This window comes from Rattus rattus, chromosome 9, assembly GCF_011064425.1.
Source record: "Rattus rattus isolate New Zealand chromosome 9, Rrattus_CSIRO_v1, whole genome shotgun sequence".
Taxonomy (NCBI): domain Eukaryota; kingdom Metazoa; phylum Chordata; class Mammalia; order Rodentia; family Muridae; genus Rattus; species Rattus rattus.
This window is the reverse complement of record NC_046162.1, coordinates 13,164,747-13,191,069: the sequence shown is the minus strand read 5'-3', so window position 1 is coordinate 13,191,069 and position 26,323 is coordinate 13,164,747. Positions and strand designations below refer to the sequence as shown.

General features: G+C 40.7%; 1 protein-coding gene across 1 annotated transcript in view; it reads left to right on the top strand.

Moving 5' to 3' along the window:
* The window catches only part of C9H16orf72 (chromosome 9 C16orf72 homolog), a 29,126-nt gene extending 6,200 nt beyond the window's left edge, over positions 1-22,926 (top strand). The window contains exons 3-4 of the mRNA XM_032914016.1: positions 5,391-5,666; positions 19,901-22,926. Coding sequence (XP_032769907.1) covers positions 5,391-5,666; positions 19,901-20,145 — 521 coding nt within the window. The 3' untranslated portion in view covers positions 20,146-22,926. The remainder of the gene's footprint in view (positions 1-5,390; positions 5,667-19,900) is intronic.
* The last annotated feature ends 3,397 nt before the right edge of the window (positions 22,927-26,323 follow it).

Below are 26,323 nucleotides of genomic sequence, written 5' to 3'. Positions count from 1 at the left end.
CTAGTAGTAGGAATATGGAAGATTTTGTTGCTGTGAGTGATTTAAACTGTGCAGACCTTGCCCAATAGATTTAGTGAAGAACTTCAGTATGTGGCCTAGAGACTGTTTTTGTAGTATTTTGGTGAAGTGGCTGCTTTGAGGCAAGGGTGAAGAGACACAGATTGATTGCATTGGCAAAGTCTCAGAAATGCCCATTATAGACTTTGTTCTCTGGTTACTTTTCATGAAGAGCGTTTTGAATAAGCATAGCAAGCTTAGAAAGGAAAAATATAAAATGTATGGTTTGAGTATTAAAGGGGCACCAGGAAGGAAGCTGAAGCCTGTGTCAAAGATACTAAGTTGAACTAATGGAGTGGTGACTTTGGGGCAAGAGCCCACACAGCTAAATTTAGGTCCAAGAATGGTAGTGCAAGCCTTTAAACCCAGGTGGCAAAAGCAAGCAGATCTCTGAGTTCAAGGCCAACCAGGGGCAGACCAAGTTGTAGGTGAAGAAAAGCTTAAATCCAGGTGTGATAGTACACACTTTTAGTCCCAGGAGGCAGAGCTGTGAAGAGTTTAAGGTCAATCTAGAGAACAAGTTAGGACAGCCAAGCTAGGCAATGAAGGAGTTAGAAAGCTGGTGATGATGTAATACAACAAGGGCTATGTTCTAGCCTTAGCAAACGGCAGAGCTTTGGCAGCTTTGGCCTTTTTCGTCTCTGGCTTTATAGTCAAAAGGAAGAGACTGCTGGACAATTAATGCTGGTGAGCTGAAGCTAAGAAATTAGTGGTGATTAAGAAGAGACCAGTGTTACTGAGGTGAACTCTTCTGGAAGTGTTTCTGAGAGCACAAAGAAGCTATGTTCCAGAGAGCCAAGATTGTCTCTTTTGGTACAGCTGTACTTGGTAATGTGTAAGAGTCACCCAGGTGGTACTGGTTTTGAAGCATGAAGGGGTCATGGAGAGCAGCTGAGGCTTGGCACTGTGAGTGGTCCTGAGAGGCCAGGAGAGAATGTTGGTGAAGGTGCAGTGCCAGTTGAAGGCCCAGGACTGAAGGGGTCATGCAAGGAAGTTGAGGCTTGGCACCGTGAAGAGAGGCTATCAGAGGCTATTGATGAAGCCTGGTTGCAGTTGAAGACCCCAGTGTATTGGAGATGCCAGCACCATAGGATGATCACCAAGAGCAGCAGCAGCAGTGGAATGGATCAACCTGAGCTTAGAGTGCTGCAGAGGGCAGGGCAGGAGAAGTGACACCAGCAGCCCAGAAGATCCTGTATGAATCCCAGCATTGAAACAAGAAGCTGTAACATTGAAGTTGCCTTGGGACCCCAAGATGTTTGAGATGCCAGAGCCATGGGACATCTGCTGAGGAAATCTGCTAACAGGGAATGGAACCAGCCTGGGAGAAAAAAGTTTGTTGCAGTCAACAAAGATGGGGGGAAAAAAAAAGGCTGCTTTGACATCAGAGATGGAGATGGCAGAGTTTGAAGTTTGCCCAGCTGGTTTCCTGTCTTACTTTGAATTACAGCTATGTGACTGGATGAATCTCAAAAGAGACCTTCAACTTTGGACTTCTAACATTGTTGAAACTGCTATAGACTATGGGGGTTTTGGAAGTTGGGCTAAATGTACTTTTTATTATGCTATGTGTAGGTATGGCCCCCATAGATTCTTCGTGTTTGAACAAGCTTATGGAGGGGGCAGGAAGTGGAATGTGATAGTTATGATTGGCCCAGGGAGGCACCATTAAGAGGTGTAGGTTGTGTAGTAGGTTGTGTCACTGTGGGTATGACCTTCCTAGCTGCCTGGAAGTCAGTATTTTCCTAGCAGCCTTCAGATGAAGGTGTAGAACTCTCAGCTCCTGTATCTTGCATGTCTGGATGCTACTGTACTTCTACCTTGATGATACTGAATTGAATCTCTGTACCTGTAAGCCAGCTGTAATTAAATGTTGCCTTGGTCATGGTGTCTGTTCACAGCAGTAAAACCCTAAGACACTGAGGATCAAATATGGGCATTTGTACATGCATGCAAGCATTCTACCTCATATATCATCGTAGCTACATCTCTCAGTCAGTTGTGTTCATTTTATGTTATTTTTTTGAGACGTGACTCACCATGTAATTATGTTTGGCATGGGGTTCATTGTGTAGACAAGGCTAGCCTTAAGCTCACCGAGATCCTCTTGTCTCTAAGTGTTGTACAGAGTACTGAGGTTAAAGGTATGGGCCACTACATCTGACTCTTTTTTTCTAGAATTGTTTTCCTTTTCTGTAACACTGGTTCTGAGCTGTCTTGCCCTAGGCTGTCTTCAAAATTATGGCAGTCCTTCCGCCTCACTTTCCAAGTGCTGGTATTGTGTGCCAACAGTCCTGTTCAGTTGTTTCCCTCTAGTTTTTATTTTTATAGCTAAAAAAAGATGGACAGTGATGGCACATGCCTTTATCTCAGCATTTGGGGAACAGTCGGGGCGGGGGGGATTTCTGAGTTTGAGGCCAGCCTGATCTACAGAGTTCTAGAACTGTTAAGAGAAGCCCAGTCTCAGCCTCACCCTTTTTCCCCAAAAAAGATTTAATAATTATGTGTATATGTGTGAGTGCTTTGCCTGCCTGTATGTATGTGCACCATGCCTATGCCTGATGCCTGTGGAGGTCAGAAGAGGGCATACAGTTCTTAAAAACTGGATGATTTTAAGTTAACCATGTGGGTGCTGGAAATCAAATGTGGGTTCTTTGTAAGAGTAACAAGAGGTTTAAAACACTGAGACACCATTTTAGGCCCCTACCTTTACTTTTAAAAATGACTTTGAAGCATGAGTTGGTTAGAAGTCTGTAAGACATTGAGACTTTTCTCCTGATATTGCATACATTGAGTTATTCTTGCATATCCTTGAACATCATCTTTAGTAAGCCATCTACTACTTACCAGTAGGTAAGCTTCACACTTCAGAGTCAGGCAGGGGTTCTTCTGCCAGATTGATCTCAGATCTATTTGCTTTGTGGTTATAGAGATGATTGGAGCCATGTATTTCATTGGTGATCTCTTCATTTACTTTAAAAACAAGGCTACAAATATCATACAAGCTTTTAGCTTTTCGTCAGCATTTAGGGAGTATTCAAATGTTGATTCAGTTATTTTGCGAGGTAGGAAGTGCTTACTGTAAAAGGAAATAATAGTATTGTCTTCTAAAATTCTGTATGCATTACAATAAGCTTTGGGCAAAGTACATTGCTTTTTTAACAAGCAAATGAAGTAGAATGGATAGGGGAGACAGAGTCCTATCACATACTGTTTCTTTCCTCCCTTTCTTTTTTTTAAGATTTGTTTTATTTATTATATATAAGTACACTATAGCTGTCTTCAGACACACCAAAGGAGGGCATCAGATCCCATTACAGATGGTTGTGAGCCACCATGTGCTTGCTGGGATTTGAACTTTCCTTCCTTTCGTAAGGCAAGGTTTCTGTGTGTAGTCCTGGTTCTCCTGGAACCCCGGGTGTAAAACTGTGCACCATGCCATCTCTACTCAGCTTATATCTAACTTCTAACAGTCACTTCAGTTCAGTTCAGTTCAGTGTGGTCTGTTTGGACGGAACCTACTAAGGTGAACAAAATGAGAATCTGGTACAATCTGGGAGTGCCTAGAACAATAGTTGAAGAAAGTGCTCTGCCTTGATAGATGGTAAAGACAAATTTTGAAGCTTTTTAAAAATGTGTTTTTATTTTGTGATCTTTGTTTTTGTGACAGGATCTTGCTATGTAATACCTTAGGCTTTCTTGGAGCTCCTGCAGTCCAGGCTGATTGTGAACTTTCTGCAGTTCTGCTTCAGTCAGCTTTCCAAGTGCTAGGATTGCATACATTTGCTACATGCCTATTCTATTCTGTCGTCAGATTTTATAGGATACAAGTGGTTTTCAGGCCAGTGAGATGACCCAGTTGGTAAAGGTTCTTGTTCCCAAGTCTGAGGACCTTAGTTAGATCCTTGGAATTCATAAGGGGGAAGAACTGACTCCTTCAAGTTTTGACCCTGCAGCCTGTGCTCACATATGCCTGAGGGAAACAAACAAACACACTATGTCAGCCTTATTGTCTTCCTTCTGAGTTGCATTTTGTACACAGGATTAACTTGATTTAGTGGCATGCGTTGCATTTCTCTCCTTATTGTTTGTGTGTGGCTTACGTCTATATCTACAGTTTGTGATATCTTTAGTTTGTGTTGAGTTGGTTTTTACGTTAGTGCTGCCCTGAAACTTAGAAGAGCCCAGTACTAGCTTGCAACAGAATTCTTGTCCAGAATTGAATGGCTTTATTACTGAGAATTATTACTATTGCTAGGTGTAAGATTATGGAAGTTGGTTATGTAGGATTAAGTTACATGTTCCGTTCCTGCATCTAATGTGGAGGGAACGTTGCTTAATACATAGCTAGTTATCCAAACAAAAACTTGTACTTTGGGGGTTGGGGATTTAGCTCAGTGGTAGAGCACTTGCCTAGCAAGCACACGGCCCTGGGTTGGTCCCCAGCTCCAAAAAAAAGAAAGAAAGAAAAAAAAAAAACAACAAAAAAAACTTGTACTTTTAAGAAGGGAGGACAATAGGCCAGGGAGGCTGTTCTCTTCTGGTTCCTATCCTTTGTTTTGGGTGAAGATTAGAAAAATGTATAGGAGATGAAAAAAAGTAGTACTTAGTTTGAGGGTACTACAGTAGTACTTAGGGACAGACTACAGGGGAGTTGTGTCCTAAAATAATTGGAAAAAATATTTCATTTTGGCATTTTTTTTAAAGATTTACTTATTATATATAAGTACACTGTAGCTGTCTTCACCAGAAGAGGGCATCAGATCCCCTTACAGATGGTTGTGAGCCACCATGTGGTTGCTGGGATTTGAACTCAGGACCTCTGGAAGAGCAGTCAGTGCTCTTAACCACTGTGCCATCTCTCCAGCCCTTCATTTTGGCTTTAACGCAGAACTTTAAAGCTGCTGGCTACAAGCAGAATGCACATATATTGAGGGCAAGGAGTGGGTATGGGGACAGTAGTACCCATTCATGAGTAGATATGATTTTGTTTCTCAGTTAAGTAACAACTAATAATATACAATTGACTAAAGTTTGTCAATTTACTTTTGTTAAAGAAAAGTAGGTTCTTCATTTGTGTGTATAATTTTTATTGTTTGACCAGGGTTTGAAAATCAGTTTTAGAATTAGGGCTTGCTCTGAATTTATACTTTGAAGAAATAAATGTTTTGCATTTTAAACATGGCTAAGATAAATTGTAGATAATTAAGAGTATTTGGGTTTCGAATGCGCATAGCTTATAATTCATTTTGGTTAACATAAAGTGGTTTTCTTTAGGTGCAAATATGGCATAACTGTAATGATCACTGTATGTTTTCCTTTTTTTCTAATAGAAAGTGTGGATACCCATCAGCGAAGTTTTGATATTGGAATTCAGATTGGCTATCAGCGACGAAATAAGGATGTGCTGGCCTGGGTTAAAAAGCGCAGAAGAACTATTCGTAGAGAAGATTTGATCAGCTTCCTATGTGGAAAGGTTCCTCCACCACGAAACTCTAGAGCTCCCCCAAGACTGACTGTAGTGTCCCCTAACAGAGCTACTTCAACGGAAACTAGCTCATCTGTAGAGACTGATTTGCAACCCTTCCGGGAAGCCATAGCTCTGCATGGTAAAGCCGTTTAACATACTTATTTGGAAAATGGTTAAGAGTGTGCCTGTGGACCCATTTTCATGGTTAGGGTCAGGTCCAGATATGTAGTCTGTTTTTGTCTGTACAGTAAGTAATTCTTGTTCTAGAAGTGTTGAAATAGAATGCAATCTAAGCATACATTGGCAGTCCATTTGAAAGGTTACTTTGAACTTAGTATTACAGTAGTTATTTCTACATCACTGATTGAATTCATTGTTTTCACTCACATGTTGTACATGTCTTCTTAGTTTTCTTGAGTCAAAGGGCAAGTCCTTGATTAAGAGTTCTATTTACAGTTGCTTGGAGTGCTTCATCCATGATAGTCAAGTAAGGCAGATAATTGAGTTGGTTCTCATGGGAATCAGGAACTGTGTCTAACACTGTTGATTATCTAGTTTAGAGACTGGGAATGGATAACCCAGGGAAGGAAGTTGGAGAAGTCCTACTCCCTCTGCTTGCTGTCTCTTGGACCCTTATTGTTTAGGTGGATAGGCTATGAGAGGTGTAGCCAATGGCCAAGTCATCACTGTTCCCCAGGCCAGATCTGTTGTGCAAATGTGTTCTTGGCTCAGGATCTAGTATTCTTGGACAGACAAATGTCCTTGGTGATAAGTCTGATGTTGCTATCTCCTACAGACTTTATATGAGAGGGTTACTTACCGTGTAACATGGTAGGCTGCTATGGGTAAACAACAGCAACCAAATGAGACTTGGACACAGATAGCCAACCAGGGACGAGTGAGTGAGGTAGGTCATGTATCCTATCAACAGCTAACATTTTTAGGCCAGAGAAGTGGTCATAGGCCATTTAAAATAAGGCTAACCTGCTAATAATCAATGGATATATAAAAATGACTTCCATGTTATAGAAATGTTAATGCCTCCAGAGACCGTCCTCTCTTTGGCAGCCAATCTTTATTTTCTTGTGTCCTTAATGAAAAGATGGGAGCTGGAAGAGTGTGTCACCTCCCTCCACCCCGCTTCAGATTTACTTGAAAGTTTGTAGGAAAGAAGTTTGTAGGAATGCAATTCTTAGGGCTAAATATTTTTTTCTATTATTCACTTTTGAAAAAATTAGGTGGATTAGTTGTCAGATTTCCCCTTAAATTTGGAAAAACTATTCCAAGAGAGGTCAGGTTAATTTAGGGAGAAGCAGAAGATGATAGTTTGCTTTCTTAAATATTGTCATTTTCTTCAAGTGTGGTTTGTGATTGAATTTATACTTAAACTCTTTTTCCTGGATACGAGTATCCTGCAAAGACAGTCTTAACAAAGCAAGAGCTGTGCTTGCTAGATAGCCATGGCAGGGTATACTGTATAGTAAGAGAGGGACCCAGAGTCCATGAGGAAACAACTGCTCTGCCCTTAACTGCTGTTGCATTTTTTTCAGGTCAGATTTGTTCAACCTGTGATTTATTATTCTTTGAACTTTGAGAGTTTATATAAAAATTTTATCATTATAGAAAGCACAATTACTTATGCTTAAATTAGGATGGCATTAATAAGCATAAATATAAAACCAGTAAAAATAAGTCTTGCCTATGGCGAACTTAGAGTAAAGCACCAATTCAATACATTTTTGAGTGGACTGTACTTTTATTTGACAGGTTCATGTGTTGGACTAAAGTTTTAGGGCCTCTTCAAAAAATTTTAGAAGCAATTATATTTGAATGTGTATAAAGGCTGTCAGTATACTGTGGAGTATCTGGATTTGAGGGTTTAAATGAGGATAATTGGATTAGTAACAGGGTATTGCTAATTAAATGGTAAGATAGAGGAATGACTATGGTATCCTTATATGATCTGTAAAGAAAGTGATTATTGAAATATGTATTTGGAAAGATCTTAATTAGGGTAGAAATACTATACCAGAGGGTTTTTTTTTTTTTTGCATTATTTTTTTTTTTTTTTTTTTTTTTTTTTTTGCATAACCAGGGCCTCTTTTTTTTTTTTTTTTTTTTTTTTTCTTTTTTTTGGAGCTGGGGACCAACCCAGGGCCTTGCGCGCTTCCTAGGCAAGCGCCTACCACTGAGCTAAATCCCCAACCTTGCATAGTCATTTTTGAAATACATAGTCAAGTTACAGTTTTCAGAGAACTGCATTGATGAGTGAGTCTAAATACATGACATTTTAGAGCAAGGAGGCATGGAAAAAGAATGTTTTAGGCAGGCATTTGCAGTGGAAGCAAAACATCTTCACCTTTTTTATGAAAGGGACTACTTCCCTCTTAAGTGTGTTCATTAGTTCTTGGAACCCCTCCACCAAAAAGATCTATTGACACAAAATCTATATTGGGAGAAAAATAGGGACTTTTGAGGTGATTGAAGACACAGACAGGGAATGCCAAGAAGACTTACCCCTAAGAGGTAACCTCATCAGCTGGGAACCAGCTTAGTGTGAGATTTAGGTAAAGTTTTGATTAGAAGTAGATTTTTTTTAAAGATTTATTTTACATATATAAGTACACTGTAGCTGTTAGAAGTAGATTCTTTTTCAATATTTCTAACACTTTTTTTTTAAGGAATGGACTAAGATAAAGACCTTGCACAGAAATATGTAATAGAAAATAGATACACATTTTAAAGTTATTTTACAAATTGTTTTATAAACCTAAATTTGTACAGAGAATGATGTCCTATATGAGATGTAAGGCTGAAGATTTGAGTCTCTGTTATTGGGAATTTAAGGATATAATCCTTGTTAATGAATCATAAGATCACTGGGTTTTTAAAACAAGACAGATTTGAACAGAATGTCTACTTTTTTTAAATTTTTTTTATTAATTTTTATTTATATGAGTATACTGTAGCTGTCTTCAGACACAACAGAAGAAGGCACCAGATTTCATTACAGATGGTTGTGAGCCACCATGTGGTTGTTGGGATTTGAACTCAGGACCTCTGGAAGAGCAGTCATTGCTCTTAACTACCAAGCCATCTCTCCAGCTCCAGAATGTCTACTTGACCCAGATAGAAGTAGGTGAAGTATTTGGTTTCTTGTGTCACAACTACTGAAGGAACCAAGGAGCATGTTGCAGAACCTCACTGAGTGGTAGTTTTTGTCAAATTTCTTTTTGAGACAGTCTGTATTTCTTCAGTGCCTGAGTAGTAGTACACTCCAAGTCCTGTTGCTTCTCTTCTGACATGTCTGTCTGTGGTTTTGATCACTGCCTTCCCAATGTCCGTGCTAGAACATGGTCACCATGAGCCAAGGCTTTGGGGGCAGGGGTTGGTGCTACTCAGAAAAGGAAAGTAGGTAGGATCTCAGCAAGCTGTGGTTCCTCTAGGACACCAATTCTCAGGCTGTGGGTTTTGACCACCTTGGGGGCCAAATGACTCTTTTACAGGGTCACCTAACTAAGACCATTGGAAAACAATCATATTTATATTGTAGTTCATAACAGTAGCAAAGTTACAGTAACAGAAAACAGTTTTATGGCTGGCGGAGTCACAACACGTATTAAAGGGTTGCAGCATTAGGAGGAAGGCTGAGAAAGAACTGCTGCCCTATAGGATAGTTTTGTTTTGAGATAGGGTCTCTACACAGCTCTGGCTAGCTGGGACTTACTGTGTAGACCAGACTGCCCTCAAATTCACAGAGATCCACTTGCCTCTTCCTCTAGAGTGCTGGGATTAAAGGCATACACCACCTTTAAGGGCAAGATCTCATTCCATAGCCCAGGAAAAATGTTCATCAAACAGTTTGAGTAAAAACTATATGGTGGCTAACAGTCTGTAAGACTTGGAAGACTAACCTTTTTTTTGGGGTGGGTGGGTAGGGGGAGGTCACTTTCCTGTAGCATCTTGCTTATTTTCTGTGTTCTGTAAGACTTAGTTATTAGATGTTACATTCACAGAAAATAAAATATATAGGCTCGTGGCAAACTGATTTTTTTGTTTTTGTTTTTTTGTCTTGGTTAATTCTCATGTTAAAAAACATTGAAAATCTACTGGGACTTTTTATATAAACAATTCACATAGACCAAAAATACCTTCTGACAACGCCCTTTTCCCTCCTAGGGTGTGTCATCTTTTACTATGCGTGCTGCTGTATTTGGGAGGGGGCACTGGGGAGGGCTCTTTAACTGATCTGACTTAGAGTTTACAGATCTCTAACCCGGGCTGGCACATTCTACAGGCTTGCGCTCGCTAGGCAAGCACTCTACCGCTGAGCTAAATCCCCAACCCATTCTACAGGCTCTTTAGGGGGACCCCTTAGCTTCCAGATCTCTACTCATGTTTAATTCTCTAGGTGCCCATCCTGTTTTGTTTTGGTTTGTTTTCTGCACATTCTTCAGGGTATCCTGTGACCGTTTGTCACACATATTTCCTTTTTTTCTTCCTTCCTCAGTACTAGTGCTTGAACCTAGGGCCTTGCACATGCTAAGCAAGTGTTGTTAGCATTGAGCTGTACGTCAGATGACACTCCATACCAAACTCAGCAGCAACATGCCATCTCCATGTGGCTATTCGGCACTCTACGTAGATTGGTGAAAGGAGTGCCTCTACTTTGTTGAGACAACTGGATGATTTAATGTCTTGGACGTGGTGATTTTCTGGGGGCAGAAAGGGATCTCTCTCAGTTTGGCTATGGGTTTGGGGAAGGGTCTCTGGAGGGAGGTGTGTTTAGGCTTAGGGTAATCTGTTCTTGCTGTTATTTATGATGTGACCAGAGGCTGCTTTAAAACCATTGGAATGATCTTTTTCTTTCCCTCCCTACTTTCCTGATTTTGTCTTTGCTCTGTCTAGGATTTTTTTGTGGTCTTGCAGAGGTGAGTAGAAATCCATTGTAGTCAGGTGTTGATCTGGGATGAATATCTTAGCCCTGCTGGTAATGTCCTGAATCTCTTGTTCTTTTCACACACAAATCTCCTCATTCACCTGTTTATTTATAGTCTAAGGCTGATCATGTGACTTGTGACACAGCTGCTTTCTATTTTCTTCCTCCTCTTAATCATCTTTAACCCAGGCTGCATTTGAATTTATGACCTCCTAACTCATTTTCTTGAGTGCTTGGATTACTGATGTACACCAATACATTTGGCCTGTTGCCCCCTTCCTTCTTCCTTCTCTTTTTCTTTTTCTTTCTTTCTTTTTTTTTTAATATTTATTATGTATACATCATACAGCTTTCTGCCTGCATGTGTGCCTCAAGGCCAGAAGAGGGCACCAGATCTTATATTACAGATGGTTGCGAGTCACCATGTGGTCGCTGGGAATTGAACTCAGGACCTTGGGAAGAGCAGATAATGCTCTTAACCACTGAGCTCCCTCCAGCCCTCTTTTTCTTTTTTAATTATAAGACAGTGTGTATCTTAATTGTCTAGACTGCCCTAGAACTCTGATAACTTTGAACTCTTGATCTTTATGCCTTCACCTCTCAAATTCTATGATTACAAGCATGTATCTTTTCATTTTGTCTTTGTTTTTAAATGTAGTTATTGTAGTAATACAGTCTTGGTTGGCCTATAACTCAATATGTAGTTATGTGGAAAGGCTGATCTCAGCTCCTGGGTGATCTTCCTTCCTCTTCAGTACTGGGATTGTAAGTGTGTGCCATTACACCTGGTTTCCTACTCTTAACTGCTTTTCTTGAACCAGGGTCTCCCTGTGTTTGCATACTGTACTTTCCTGATGACTGAGGTTGTTTTTTGCCATTCCTTTTTTGACTTTCATAGAATCTAGCAAAGAATATGGTGTAACTGTTTATGAATTTAGGGGTGAATACAGAGGTCTGAGAGGTGTGGGTATAAACAGCACTGTGGGGACTTGAGAACCTTTGTAAAGTAGGAGATAGTAATCTGTGTGCCTATTTAATTCCTGGGAAGGAATCTCTCACATTAGAACAACTGGTATTTTGCAGGGCCTGAGAATGAAACCATGAGAGCTAGTCTTTTTTTTTTTCTTCTTCTTTAATGCCATTAAATATTAATCTACCATAGAACATCAATGGGTAGTGCTACTGTTCAGTTCTTATAGAGAGCTAGCTAGTCTTTTTGGCGTATACTTTAAAAGAAAGATTTCTTTATTTGTATACTTTTAAGAAGATGTTTGTCTTTTGAGGTTTGGTCTCACTGGGAGCTTGGGTTGGTCTGGAGCTTGCTGTGAAGACTAGACTAGCCTTGAATTTTTAGCTAATCTTTCTCTTTGCTCTGACTCTTGAGTGCTGGGTTTGCACACCAGGGCCTTTAGTGTGCTGCATGTCAACAGAAAGCCCAGAAGTTCCTCATTTAATGTTCACCTACCCTGTGTTACTGGTTCATGATGGAGAAAGGCTAATTTTGTTAAGGTAGAATAGGTTAATAAGTGATGAAGTAGATGATTTGGGAAATTTCTGGCTATAAAAATTGTTCTCCCGCCCACTGTGCCTCTGTTACAGTTTAAGGATACCCAATTGTATTGCCCATATTTCCCCCCTTCCTGGGCTTGGATGGGTGGGAAGTTTTGAAGCAATTTTAGAATAATTTTCGGAAACATTTAAATTTTATGTGTCTGGGTTTCTTCTATCAATGAGTCTGGGTAGAACTGTATCTGAAGATATATGCCAGCTTTTTGTATCCTTAGTGGTAGGAAGAACATAGTTTTTATGTATAGGCCTCAATATTCTATGCAACCTTGGGCAGTCTGCCTAAGATTTCTAATACTATCTTTGTAAAAATTATCTCCTTCATATGGTAGTATATGAGAATCATCCAGATTGCTTATCCTTTCAATGATCTTGTGTAGATGTTCTTCATTCTGACAGCCATAGCCTTTTTCCTTGACAGTGGTAAATTATGGCTCTCACTCATGGTGTTAACTTGAAGCTTTTTTTTTTTGTAAATTTCATACACAGACATATATACATAGATACATACATACATATGGGTATTTTGCTGCAGGTATGGTTGTGTATCATTTGTGTGCAATGCCTGTGGAGACCAGAGGCGGCATTGGAGCTCATTGAACTTGAGTAACAGATGGTTGTTAGCTACCGTGTGGGTGCTGAAAGTCACAGGAGCCAGTGCTCTTAGCCTCTAAACTATCTCCAGCCTCTGCTCGCGTTCATGCTCGCGCGCTCTCTCTCTCTCTGTGTGTGTGTGTGTGTGTCCCTGTTCCTGTTTACTCCTGATTCTTTTTTTTTTTTTTCCTCCTGATTCTTGAGCTTCATTCCTGTGGACAAGCTGGAGAGGTTGGTTCTGAGTTGCCCTGTTGAAGCTAGTGCTACTTGGAGAGCCTTAGTCTGAAGTCTGTCCTTCATGGTCGTCCTCATGGAGATAGGTGCAAGGGTGCCTAGTAGAAAGGCATGCACATTCCAGAGGGAAGGCTTGTTACCAAAACAAACTTTACTCATCTGATAACTATTAAAACTAAACTTCACTCTCCTAAAATAGGTGGTTTTTGACAGTTGCTAACTTTGGTTCAAACTGACTTTTTAAATTTAAAGATACTTTTATTCCAAAAATTATTTTGATGACATTGACTTTTGTGCTAGACTTAAACCCACTGAGCTTAAATTGTTTTTTTAAACTTATTTGAATTGTATTTTATTTATTTTCCAGTGTTTTATTGGATATTTTATGTATTTACAATTCAAATTTTCCCCTCTCTACCATCCCCTCTTAAGTTGTTTTAAAACTATTTGCTATTTTAGACTCAGGCCTATGCATGCAGAGTCTGGTGTTCCCATTGGCACTGAGAATTACTGCTCTTCGTCAGCACTTCTATTTAAGATGCCGTGTTCTCAGTCTTAGGCTCTTTTCTGTGTTAAAGTCAGCTTTGGGAGAAGGATATGGGCAAACTCAAGGCAGTGGAGGCTTTTTTTTTTTGACACACTCGAAAAATAAGAGGAATAAACAAAAAAGATAGCTTTTGTAATTATTATTGCCTTCTTTTTTTTTTCCTGGAGACAGAGTCTCATTGTACATACTTGCCTGGCCTGGAATTTGTTGTGTAGAGCAAGACTGTCTTTAATTTCTGGACTTCAGAGAAGCTCCTGCCTCAATGCTTCCTAGTTGCTGGGACCATAGGCACATTGTGTGTGTGCTTGCTTGCTGAGGATCAAACCTGAGGGCTTTGAACTAAGGGAACCTGGGTCTTTGGAAAGGTATCTTTAAGATTATTTGGTAATTAGGACAAGGCTCCTAGTGCTGAAGGTTGAAGCCCTTTTTTGTTTGAAAACCCTTTGTTTTCTTTGTGGATTTGTTACAGGTTTTGATTTCTGCAGTTTAAAACATATATAATATATGGACATACACAAATGTATATTTTGCCTTTTTGTAGTTTAGTACTTTCTATAGATAGTATTTACTCAGAGTAAATACCAGGTGCTATTTTGCAGACACAGGGACATGTGACTAAAGATGACTCATCTTAAAGAATGTCTGACCTGGTAAAATTAACACCATCTTGAAGCATGTAAGCTTAAGGAATCAGTCTGAGGCACAGTGTTATGCGTGTGTTCATTTGTTTGGTAAAGGGTAAGTCTGAGCCTTGTGATAATTATTCTCCTTGCTGTTGAACGTTGGGCCTTGTTTATGCTAGGCAAGCCTTTAACACTGAGCTCCAATTCTAGCCACATCCTTAGCATAAGTTAAGTTCCTTACCAGCTTCCTGGGGTCTAGAGAATCTGGTTGTGGGGCCTGATTTTTTTTTTTTTTTTCTTTTTGTTCTTTTTTTTTTTTTTTTCTTTTAAATGGAGTCATTTGGAATTTGGGTTTGGTGATTTTCATAAGAATTCTCACTAGAAGTTCTAATTCATCAGACACAAAGCATTAAACAGCTACCTTTTTTACCTCAGAAGGAAAGGTGTGACTCTAGGCATCATGAACCAGATTTCTTCTCAGCACAGGCTTCACAGTGACTCTGTAGAAACATTCTTGGCTTACATGTGACAGAATGACTTTTAAAGAAATAACTACATTTAGAGAAACTGTGATAAATTATACACTTCCTAGTGCCTGAAAGAAGAACTTCAATATTTTGTTTGGTTCTCTTCCTCCTTGGTCTCATTCTACCATCCCTTCTGATGACTTAGCAGAAGCATGAGAAACATAGCTTGAGAGCTAGCACAGGTGCTTACAAGTTCCTAAGTGAGATAGTATACAAGAAACTGAAATTTTTAATGGCAGAGAACTGTTTAGAACCAACTTTTGAGGGTTTGTTGCTGTCTGTCCATCTTTCACAGCAAGCGCCCCCCCCCCCCTTTTTCTTTTCTCCTGAGCAAACATTGTAATGCTTGGTGAATAGCTGTTACAGTCAGTCTAAAAACATTTGGAACTTGATGTAAGAGATTTTACCACCAAAGCTCAATCTCTTGATCACTTATATTTGATTTATATGTAGCATCTTGTGCCTTTACATTCTCTCTGAAGGAACTTTTACATCATTAGCTTTCCTTCATGCCAGCCCTAAAGACCAAAAAAAATTATAGCAGGACACTTAGACTAGCATTGATTTGGATGAAAAGTTGGTATTTTCTTTACGTTAAGGATAGATGTTAGACTAACTAACCAAAGATATTGGAGATAGATTAAGCTTCAATATTAGTAACATGGACTTCTTGAACTTGTAATAACATTTTGTTGGATATTGTAGTGGAAAAATTAAAACCCTTGTACTTACTCAGTAATCTGTTGGTAGCTATTAAACAGTTCAGCTATCCAAGTTTAATTCTGGAGAATTTCTTAAAAGAAAAAGGCTTGTGATTCTTGAAATCTTGTGATTTCACTCTACAGAAACAAATGAAGCCAAGTGATGCATTTTCTTCTAGTCTTTTTTTTTTTTTTTTAATGTATAAATATTTCACAGTTGAGATCATACTGCATATATGGTACTGTATCTTGTTTTTCTCACTTAACATCATGAACCTTTCTTTCCTGTGGCATTAAAAACTGTCTTTGAAAAATGGATGTTTTGATAAATGGAAAGCATTTGAGGCTGTTAGTATAACTGAAAATGTTTTCTTGGTGTGACACATGTACCTTTGTAATTGGATTGATTTAGTGTGCTTCAATAAAAATTCAGTATTACAATTTACAGATTGGGGTGGGGAGTGGTATCTACTTTAAATGACCAGAACCTTCCTGGTGGGATTTTTTTTTTTTTTTTTAATATTTATTTTCTTTAACCTGTATGAGTACACTGTAGCTGTTTTCAGACACACCAGAAGAGGGCGTGAGATCTCATTACAGATGGTTGTGAGCCACCATGTGGTTTCTGGGAATTGAGCTCAGAACCTCTGGAAGAGCAGTCAGTGCTCTTAACTGCTGAGCCATCTCTCCAGACTGGGATTATTTTTTCTTTAAGGATTAAACTCTAAAACACCACATGACATTGACACTGCAAGTACTTGGACGTCACTAAGCACACTGCACAGGGAGCACTCACACTTGTACAGCTCATTTCCAGGAAAGAACAGTGCCAACTTCTTAGGGCTAAGACCCTATACCCTCCTCCCCAAGAGGGACCTGAAGTGTGCTGAAAGCCAGGAGAGAGAAATGGCAGCCTCAGGTCTCTGGCTGTGAGGTTTCCTGGGTGAGGATTTTGTTTTCTGTGTGACTTAACTGCTGGGAAACTGAGTTCTATGTAATTGCTTATGCAGCAGCATGCTCACACTGTATAGAGTAAGCATGGGGTGATGAGCACAGTTCTGACAGTAGCAATGCGCTGCTTTTAGAGTTCCTATAACCTGGACGGTAAACTTGTTTTTTACTCCTGGGAGTTTCAATGAATGATTAAATCATCCTGGGCTTAAAAACAACAAACAAGGACGCAAACAACACTATTTGGAATGGATGCAGAGACATTAAAACATGAGTTTATCTTATGTTATGCAACTGAGATTTTTTTTTTCTGTCTAATGTGACCTGTGTTTGTCATGATATTTCCACACTCCTTTTGAAAACATGTTTTTGGTTAAGGACGTACAACGTTTTAGTTTTAGTTTTTTAGTTGTGAAGCATGTTCAGATTTTCTGTACTTGTGTAGCTGATTGTTCATGTGGCTTAGCAAGGTTTTCTAAAGCAGCTTCAGTAGCTGTCACTGATTTTTTCAAAATAAAATTTGGGCTGTTCTTTATTTTTTGTGGTTATCTTAATTTTTTTTTGTTTTTAACAACTTGTGAAAATTCTTCTGGGCCGATTAGTGAATTCAACTTTGAGAAAATTCTCATAGCTGAGGCTAGATGATTGTTCTATACAGTTAAAACCCAGTACTCTGTAGAGAAAGATGGCATCTCAGGTGTTAGGGGGATTTTCATTTGTTCAAGTTGCTGCATAAAGTATTTTGTTTTTCATAAAGAAGTTGAATTAATAAACACCGGATGGAAGTGACTTAGTCCACTGCCTTTGACTCTTTGGTACTGGTCATTACCACCGTGAACATTGATGAAGGGCATGGGTTGGGTTCAGTGCAAGCTCCCTGTGGGTAGTTTTATTTGCAAAAGGGATCCTGAATTATAAAAGCAGCCCAGCTCTTAGATTTTACAGTATAAGTACTTTAGAAACTGCATCCTGGAGCAAGTACAAAAACTGGTCAGTATGTCTCCTGACTAATTTGGGAGGCTCAGACAGTAGGACCCTGTTTACACACACACACACACACACACACACACACACACACACGAGAGAAAAGACAGGACACAGTGGTCCTCGGATGCTTTCCGTTTGAGTTTTCAGGAGGAAGGTGCAGGTGGAGTTTGAGCCAGTATGGACTACTTACAAAAAGGCTGTGGAGCAGGATGTTGTGGGCTATAGGGATAAGAAATGCAAGGCTTTCACAGCAAGAAGGCTGTGGTGTATGGGGGAAAACCCAACAATTGGGAAGAGTTGAATTTAAAATGATGGAATTGATAAGTAACTAGCTAGTAGCAGCAGTCTTGCTTTATCTCCTGAAATGAAGCCCTGTATTTCAGTGAGCTTTGAAATGTGGGCAGGACTCTAAAGCACTGTTCTTTAATAGAATTCTGTGTGTGTGATGTGTTAATAAGTTAGTTCTTCAGGTACATGTGGAAGCTTGCCCATCGGAAGAGATAGGTGATTGATTGTGCTACATAAGCCTGGGAGTTGGTTTCCTCGCATTGTGTGTTTAAGCCTATGTGTTAGGAACAAAGAAGTGGTTTGTTTTTTTTTAAGCTGTGAAGTCTGGGCTGCTCAGGAAGTGGTCAGAATTAGGAGTGGGCCTTTGAGTGCAAGATGGGCACTATAAGCCAAGGGGTGAACACCTGTCTGTCAAAGGAGACACAGGCTGCTGAGGAAGCAGCTGGTAAGCTGGAGGACAGGAAGGACTGGGAAGTTTTGAGTGGAAGGGAAAGCACCACCAGGATGCCAAAACCTCAGGAGCGTTGTGACCCTTACGGGTTCTGGCTGAGCAAACTCTGAGTAAAGAACAAGTGACTTTGAACCACTGATCACTGATACTTGTGATAAAACAGTTAAGTGTTAGGGTAGGAGACCCAGGGCAGGGTGAGGACTAAGGGGTGGGTAGACTGCCCCTGAACCCTAAAATTAAAAAAAATTTAGGCATGCTCACGCATGTGTGTTTGTGTCAGTTTTCCTCTTTCAGCCTAACAGTTTGAGAAGGCAGTGTAACACTACTGTACAGACTCTCTTGCCCTCCTGTGCTTGAGAATCTGCTGTTGATTGCTACCCGATGACCTTGTGTGGGGTACTTAACTCTTTAGTCCTGGCTTGCAGAATGCAGTCATAGAGCTGTACATCATAGGGTGACTTTGGGGACTAACAATGCTTGATCCTGGACGCAAGCCAGCATTGGTGTGCCCCATTCCCAACAAAGAAGAAACAGATGTTGGCCTTTAAAAGGTGGGCAGGTAAAGAGGGAGGAGCACTTTGCTTTTTTTTCCCCAGATCACCATTGTGAAAAGGGTGCGTTTTAATGGGGGAACAGCGAGGGAGCCTGTTGTGTGGCTGCTGAAAAGAGCAGGAAGTTGCTGCGCATGGACATTGTTGTCCCCAGGAAGTGTTTGTACAGTAAGAACAGCTTTGGGATTTAGTAGATTTGATTTGGTAGGTGCAGAGTTTTCCCCCTTTCTACTTAATATTCAAGCCCTTTTTTTTTTTTTTCTTTTTTTTTCTTTTTTTTCGGAGCTGGGGACCGAACCCAGGGCCTTGGGCTTGCTAGGCAAGTGCTCTACCACTGAGCTAAATCCCCAACCCCTCAAGCCATTTTCTTAGAGTTCAAAATGAAAAGGAGTTTTTGGCACTACCAGATCAAACTGAAGTTTGTTTTAAAGGATCAGGTGGAATTCTTACTCTTGGAATTATCAATGCTATTAAGTCACTCTCTCTAGTCAGGCAACGGCAAAAATCTGGGTCAGGGAGAAATTCATGAGGTGGCAGATGACACTGACCTAGGATTTAACTTTAATGTTACAGTTCTTGTGCCCTGACTAGGCACATGCCTTCCACAGACTTAGCCTGAATATTCAGGGTAGATTGCATGCAGCATTCCCTAACTGCTACCATTCTAAGCAGTGAGGGTTCAGCAGTCAGTGCTGGGATACATCCTGCATTTAAGAGCAGACCACGAAGCAGGGTTCTTTACCTACCCCTTCCTCTCTTTGAAGAACTGGAAATGGTATTGCATGGGCTCTTGTGCTAGCTATCTTAAGGGCGTCTGCCAGATACACCCCAGACCCCAGATGGTGATAGAGCCCCTGTTTGTCCAGGCATACCCACCAGTGGTTTCATATAATTTTTCAGTGATTTTTTTTTTTCAGGCTTAATAATGGAGTGCTTGGGGTGATACACTATGCAGTCACCTTATCTTATTTGTCAGACATAGAAGTGCTTTTTTGCTTTCCCTGCATTATCACACATAGGCACATATCAGAGAGATTGTAAGAATGGTAACATTGGATCAAACAAAATGCTCTGCTTTAAGCAAGGACCTCCTGTCCTGGTCTGTAAATTGTATATAGCACTTGCCTAATGGAAAGATGGGAGACTATTTTGGTGTTCCTGGTACAGTACTTGGTACATTTAACTTCTATAATCACTAGTTGCCATTTTTATGTATAATGGTTTTATTGCCAATAAAGTGTAGGTCAAAACTATATGGTTGGTCCTTAAAGAAGAAATGTTAACTCACTGCTGACCCTTACAAAGAAAACCGGCAGGCACCCTTGTGCACTGTGGCACCATGGAAAGTAGAGTGGGCTGCTTTCAAAAGGGTCAAATAATCGAGCAATTCTAAAACCTGTTTTCTTCTTCCTAGGTCTTAGTGGTGCAATGGCTAGTATAAGCGTGCGTTCGAGTACCCCAGGCTCTCCTACACATGTAAGCAGTGGACCGAATGCTAGTCGAAGGAGAAATGGACTCCATGATGTCGATTTGAACACTTTCATAACAGAAGAAATGGCACTCCACTTGGACAATGGTGGAACTAGAAAGCGTACCTCAGCCCAGTGTGGCGATGTCATTACAGACTCACCAACCCATAAACGCAACAGAATGCTCTAAACTGCAGACACTTTCACACCCACCATGCTGCTTGAAAGCCACTCGATCCTCAACATATACTATTACTGCAAAGGAAACATGAGGCCATCTTCCCTTGTTCACTGTTTAAGAAAAGTGAATTCTCTAGTGGTTGCCATAAAAGGAAGTTCTAGGTATTTACAGTAGATGCCTCCTGTAACTATGGCTTTCTCAAACTATAATCCTAGCAGAGGACATGAAATATTGTAGTCATTAGCAAGATCATCATAGGCAAACATATATCCGTTCCAAGGCGAAAAGTGACCTTAACTGTATTTATTCTCAAAGGGAAAGGAAATATCAGATGTTTATTTGGTTATAGAATGCTTTCTTATTTTTATTTTTTGGTCCATTTCCTGCTGTGTTGAGTATTTTTACTTAAACAGTATTGCCAGGTTCCTACAATTGTCTAAAACCTTGATCTGGCTTGCAAGCCAGGTCTGCAGGCTTCCATTTTTGCAGCCACACTGAACCCACACACCTGGTTTCCATAGTGATAGCGTGCAATTTCTGATTATCAGATTATGCCCAGTTTTCAGTTTTCAATCAGTTGTAACTGGTGACTGTGAGATGTAAAGAGGTGCTATGGTGGTCATGCAGACAGTACACAATACTGAGTCAGTACACAGGACTCTTATGGAATCACTCTGTGTGGTAGTGCTCTGAAAATAGCAATAGTAAACTGTCCCCACAATACCCCTGTAGGCTTCAACTCAGTTTTAAGACAAGTACTACTTCCTATGCCGGGTACTTTACTTATGGTTAAACACAGACTGCATTCAAAGTGACCTGGAAAACAGGTCATGATCTTTGAGAGTGGGCTTCCTTTTTGGTTTGGTAGTAGTGAGAGGAAATGGACGGTGGGAGTAGATATTTATTCTTTAGGTTTTTTTTTTTTTTTTAAGCATTTTTATGGATGCCCTACTGTGTGTAGTTGTCATAGTAGGTGGAAGATGATAAATGTTTTATCTGCTACTAATGTGAAAGTAACTTAAATAGCAAAACCCAACTTTTCCTGTCCCTCCATTTCTCTCAGAAATGCAGTTTGGAATTTCATTCTGGAAAAGATGAGATCGCATGGAGGTTCTCTAGATGTTAGGTAGACCCAAATAAAAGCTCTTAGAGTCTTCTTTGGGTAAATTTAAGACCTCTTGTAGCTACAACATTTTAGAGCATGTTTCATCTGCATTTTTACTACCTTGAACTGAATGGTAGTCTTTTTTAGAAGACTGATGTCAGCCTGCCAGGTACTGTAATTCATCCTATCCTATTATATTATATATCAAGTAGGACAGTGAAAATGTTTCCTTGCAAACTTGTAGTCCAGTTTCAGTTTCTTCTATTTTTATCCTTAGTAACCATTGCAAATCAGTGTAAGGGTTTTTCTGGTAATTACAGCACTTTGTTAAAAGTTTGCAATTTTGTCAGCCATTAATAATAACCTTTCTGTGAAGAAACCTTACTAAGTTAACCATTACTGACTGAGTGGGATGTGAATGGAATGTTAGAAATGTTGTGTGAATTGAAGTTCTGTACTCATAGATATAGCCCTTATTTAAAACAGTGAACTCCGTGTTCAGACTAGGAAGGAAAGTAAGGTATTTCTCAGTTTTTGCAAAAGTGGAGCTTTGTTTTATTTGAAAAGCAGGAAGAATTATAGCAATCTGTCATTTTACCTTAAATGGACGATCCTGTGCATCACAAGGACTTCCAGGCTTCCCTTAGGATACACCAAGACATGGAGTTCAATTTTGCTTTTCTGTGGTTGTGAATATAAATTCTGGAATTGGGTTTGACGGTGTGATTGCTCTGACAAGAAGCCAGAACTCCCATTCCTGAGGGACTTGAGACCGAGGAACATGCTTCATCTCCCTTCCTGCCTTGTTCTGTTTCCTCTGTCCAAGTTGAATAATGATATTCTTGGTTGTTTGGTTTAAGTTGGTGCTCTGAAGCTGAATCTCAGTGCCCTTTACTCTCAGTTGTCAAATTTTGATAAAACGTGCCATTTTCTTTGGTAAGAGAAAGCAGGTCTAATGTCTGCCAGAACACAATTTATATGCCGAATTATTGGCTCCATTAAACTTTTTAAAAACTTTAGCACTGGTTACTTTTTTCCATTGCATTCAACATGTAGTGTCCTTCTCAACTCTGTCCCTTTCCTCTCTGGCCAGAATAGAGTAAGTGAAGACCCATCAGTACAAAGTGAGGTGTTCTCTAATCTTAGCATGAGTTGGTCTGCTCTAGTTCAGAATCTTTTGGAAGTTTTCATTAGTTACGATGCAGAACATCAAAGACCTCACATACTAGTGTAGTATTAGACACTGACTTTTTTGTTTGTTTTTGTTTTTTTTTTCTTTTCTTTTTTTTGGACAAGTCTTTTTGTGTAGCTCATGCTGACTTACAACATTTGATCCTCCTGTTTCAGTTGCCTGAGTGCTACGGTTTACTGGCATGGTGCTTGCTTGGCCTTTTCAGCCAATCAGGAACAGAACGGGCTACTCTTGAAGCTAAGCACTTGAGCATGGGGAACAGAGTCTGATTCTTAACACAGTTCATTAGTCTTGTCATTAACTGACAGGAGTAGGCCAGGCCAAGTTCTCCACTGCAGTGTCCTGAATGTAGCTGAGAGGCTCAAGAACTTTATTACAGTGCTCAATATCTTAGACAGCAAAACTAGAATATCCTCACTGTAGTTTACCTCATCGAAGTAATGGCATACACTTAAACCATAACCCAAATAAATCATCGAGAATATCAAAAAGACAACAGGGGCCTGTCTGTAGTTTGTTTTGGTCATCATGTCCCAGTAATTTTGATGTAGTCACATACAGTTTAGGGAGAAGGGATGGGCTAAAAGTGACCAAAGGGATAAGGTATCAAGGTTTTGAAACACCCTCTAGTTGGAGATCTGCACAGCCTGGTTAGTGTTAGGAAAGTGCTCTAAGTTCTGAGTGTGAATACTGTCCACATAGAGGTATTTATTAGTGATATATTTGTGTTAGACAGGGTCTCATGTAGCCCAGGCTGGCCTCAAACTCACCTTGTAGCTGGGGATGACCTCAAAGTCCGATCTTGTGGACCTCACCTCTTGAGTTCTGGGATAACAGGGCTGTGCCACTGTGATGGACACTATTTGGATTAATAGGGTTTGGGAACCTTCAGAATTGATGCTGCTTGGAATCCTGTTTAAAATTAAATGTTCGCCTGCTTAGGTAAAGGAGACCTTGTCGCACTTGCAGTGCTTGTGACCTCTCTTACTGTTCTGAAAGCTGTTAAATCCTGTGGTTTAGGGGGCTTTACCTGGAACAGGAGCTTCTGTGCAGAGTAGTTGAGGTGTGTGTATGAAGCTTTCGTGGGAACATGATTTGAGAAGGGAGTAAGTTTGAGACTGTCCTGCTGTGTGGCAGGTGTGCATGCTAGAACAAGGTCAGGGCTGTACAGTCTGATGGGATGGATCTGCCTGCTCGTGTGGAATTGGAAGGCAGCAGCTTGTGCTAAGTGGTGGTTGAGGTTCCAGCACAGTGGTGTAGTTTGTGAATGCTCTTCTGGTTTCCGGTAGCTTGCTTCTGTTGTTTGAGTATTTTTTATGCAGGTCCCAACTTTTCATAATACAGTAGCAACTATTCTGGCTTAACCTTTATAAGAATTTCCTACACATGAAATTAACCATTCAGGCAAGGAACAGGCTCACATCTGTAATTCCCAGCACTGGGGAGACTGAGGCAGGAGGAGGAGGATCACCATGAATTTGAAGCCAACCTAGTTGATGGTAGAGAGTTTCAGTCTGGCCTCAGTTACAAAGTGAGTTCATAAAGCAACCACAGAAAGAGACCTCCAGACTATGCACCCCCACTGCAGGTCCATCCTTGCATTGAGGCCACCTGTCTGTTGCCCCGTATCTCAGCCAGCGTCATGGACTCGGACTTGATTGCAGCACACCTTGAGTCTGACCCTCCTGTGAAAGAAGCTGACTTATGGCATGATTTGTGGGTTCATGCCTGGCTGGCTTCTAGCTTTTTACCTTTTCTGGCCCAGTTTCATCATCTCTGAATGGTTAAAAAAAAAAAAAAAATGAGTTTCTCGAGTTCCTTAAAAGTTGGAAACATTTATGTTCATGTTTATCCTCCCATTTGCTGAGAATTCTGGAATGGGGTTGATTGATAGCTTCTATATTTTTCAGTGTGTTATATTGATTGCAGTGGGCCATTGAAAAATAAATTTTTTTGTGAGGAAAATTTAAATTCCAGGCAGCCTTTTGAGTTGTCCCTTTCTTCACCCTCTCCCGAGTTAAAATGATAAACAATTTTCTATATATTTGTAAATGTTTTTAATTTTGGAACAGTCTTGCATTATAAGCTGGTCTTGAACCCTAAGTGATGCTCATGCCTCAGCCTGCTGAGCGATGGCGTTACAGGTTGGAGGGAGCATTCCTAGCTTATTCATGAGCCACTTCTGTGTGTAGCCATTGAAACAGTCCCATTGGCTTATTGTTGATTTCATCTTGTCCCAGGGGCAGCTGGAATGGGGAGGGGGCCAGCAGCACATAGGGTGCTGTGTGTTGTGGATGCTGGATGTTGTAGGATGCAGTGTGTTGGTCTTCAGAGCACAGACTTGCCCATGTGTTGAGTATTTTCAGTGCTGGATGCCATTATAGGAAGGTGTCAAGGGTGAGCCTGTGCAGGCTGCTCACTTTAATACTCATCCTCAGGTGGAAGGACCTGTCTAACCGAGTTGTAGGGGACTTCTGAGTGCTGTCCGCCCCAAACTGTGGGGCATGTGGGCAGGTAGCTGCTGTTGTGGAACTCCTGTGCTCCAGGTGAGGTGGCCATGGGAAGTCCTGTTCTTATATTGTCGGCTGCTGCTTGGGAGAGTTCCGGCATAGGTATCAAGGCACTCTGGACTCTGCAGGCCTACAGTGGTGGTGCCACAGGAAGGTCTTAAAGGTATGAGGCTGTCTCAGCTCCTGGGGACCTAGTAGCTTCTGTATTGACTTGCGTACTTAGATCGCACATATCCCTAAATACACCCAGGATTGGGCCGTTGTAGTTAGCGTTGAGGAAATTAGACCATTGCTCTCTGTTCTTGGTGTGCATGTGCCAGGGCTGAAATCCTGTGGAGAGGGGGATCCTTTTTCAAAGTCCTGGATTGTAGAGGTGGATTGATTGCTCTTCACTGTAATGAGCTTCAGGACGTGGATTTCAAGGTGCAGCAATATTGTGTAACTGCAAGTGTTTTAAGGTTGCATAGAACTGTGGGTTGCAGAGTACTTTAAGTCTTGCCTCCTGCACATCGTGGTTTTTTCATTCACATTGTGGACCAATGGTCTCCAGTATAAAGACAGTCAAGAGTACATACACGTGTTCATAGAGTCTGCTGATGAACCTCACACTCAGCATTCACCCTTTTGGATGATGGATTCTCTAGTTTCTTGGGTACCATGCTGTTTGATGCCATAGCAACATCACCCTAGTTGTGAGAACCTGGGCCCTGCACTAGTGACACCAGGCTGGGTATGGATGTTTCCTAGATGAGAAATTCGGATTGAAATGTGGTTTTAAAAAGCTAGGCAATGGGGCTGGGGATTTAGCTCAGTGGTAGAGCACTTACCTAGGAAGCACAAGGCCCTAGGTTCAGTCCCCAGCTCCAAAAAAAAGAACCAAAAAAAAAAAAAAAAAAAAAGCTAGGCAGTGGTGGCGCACGCCTTGATACCAGCACTCAGGAGGCAAAACCAGGTAGATCTCTTGAGTTTGAGGCTAGCCTGGTCTACAGAGCTAGTTTTAGGATAGCCAGGGCTACACAGAGAAACCCTGTCTTCAAACAAAGCCCACAGTTTTCACAATCTGTTTTTCTTTTTCTTGGGTCTTTAGATTGCTAAGAACTACAGAACAAGTGTGGTTAGAAGCATGGATTGGGATTGGTGGGGTGTGGATGAAAATCCTGTTTTGCCCTAGCTACCTACCCTGCAGCCCTTCCTGGACCCTGTTACATGGTGAAGATGTCTGTACACACTTGGACACCATCTGATGTGGGAATCCTTGTCTCAGTTTCCCTGGGCCCTGGGGGCTCTCCTGGACTCTCTTCAGTTTCCAACCTCCAACTCTAAAACCCTCCTCTCTCCAGTGGTATGGTTTTGTGTATTATTAGAACCAGCCTTTCTCGA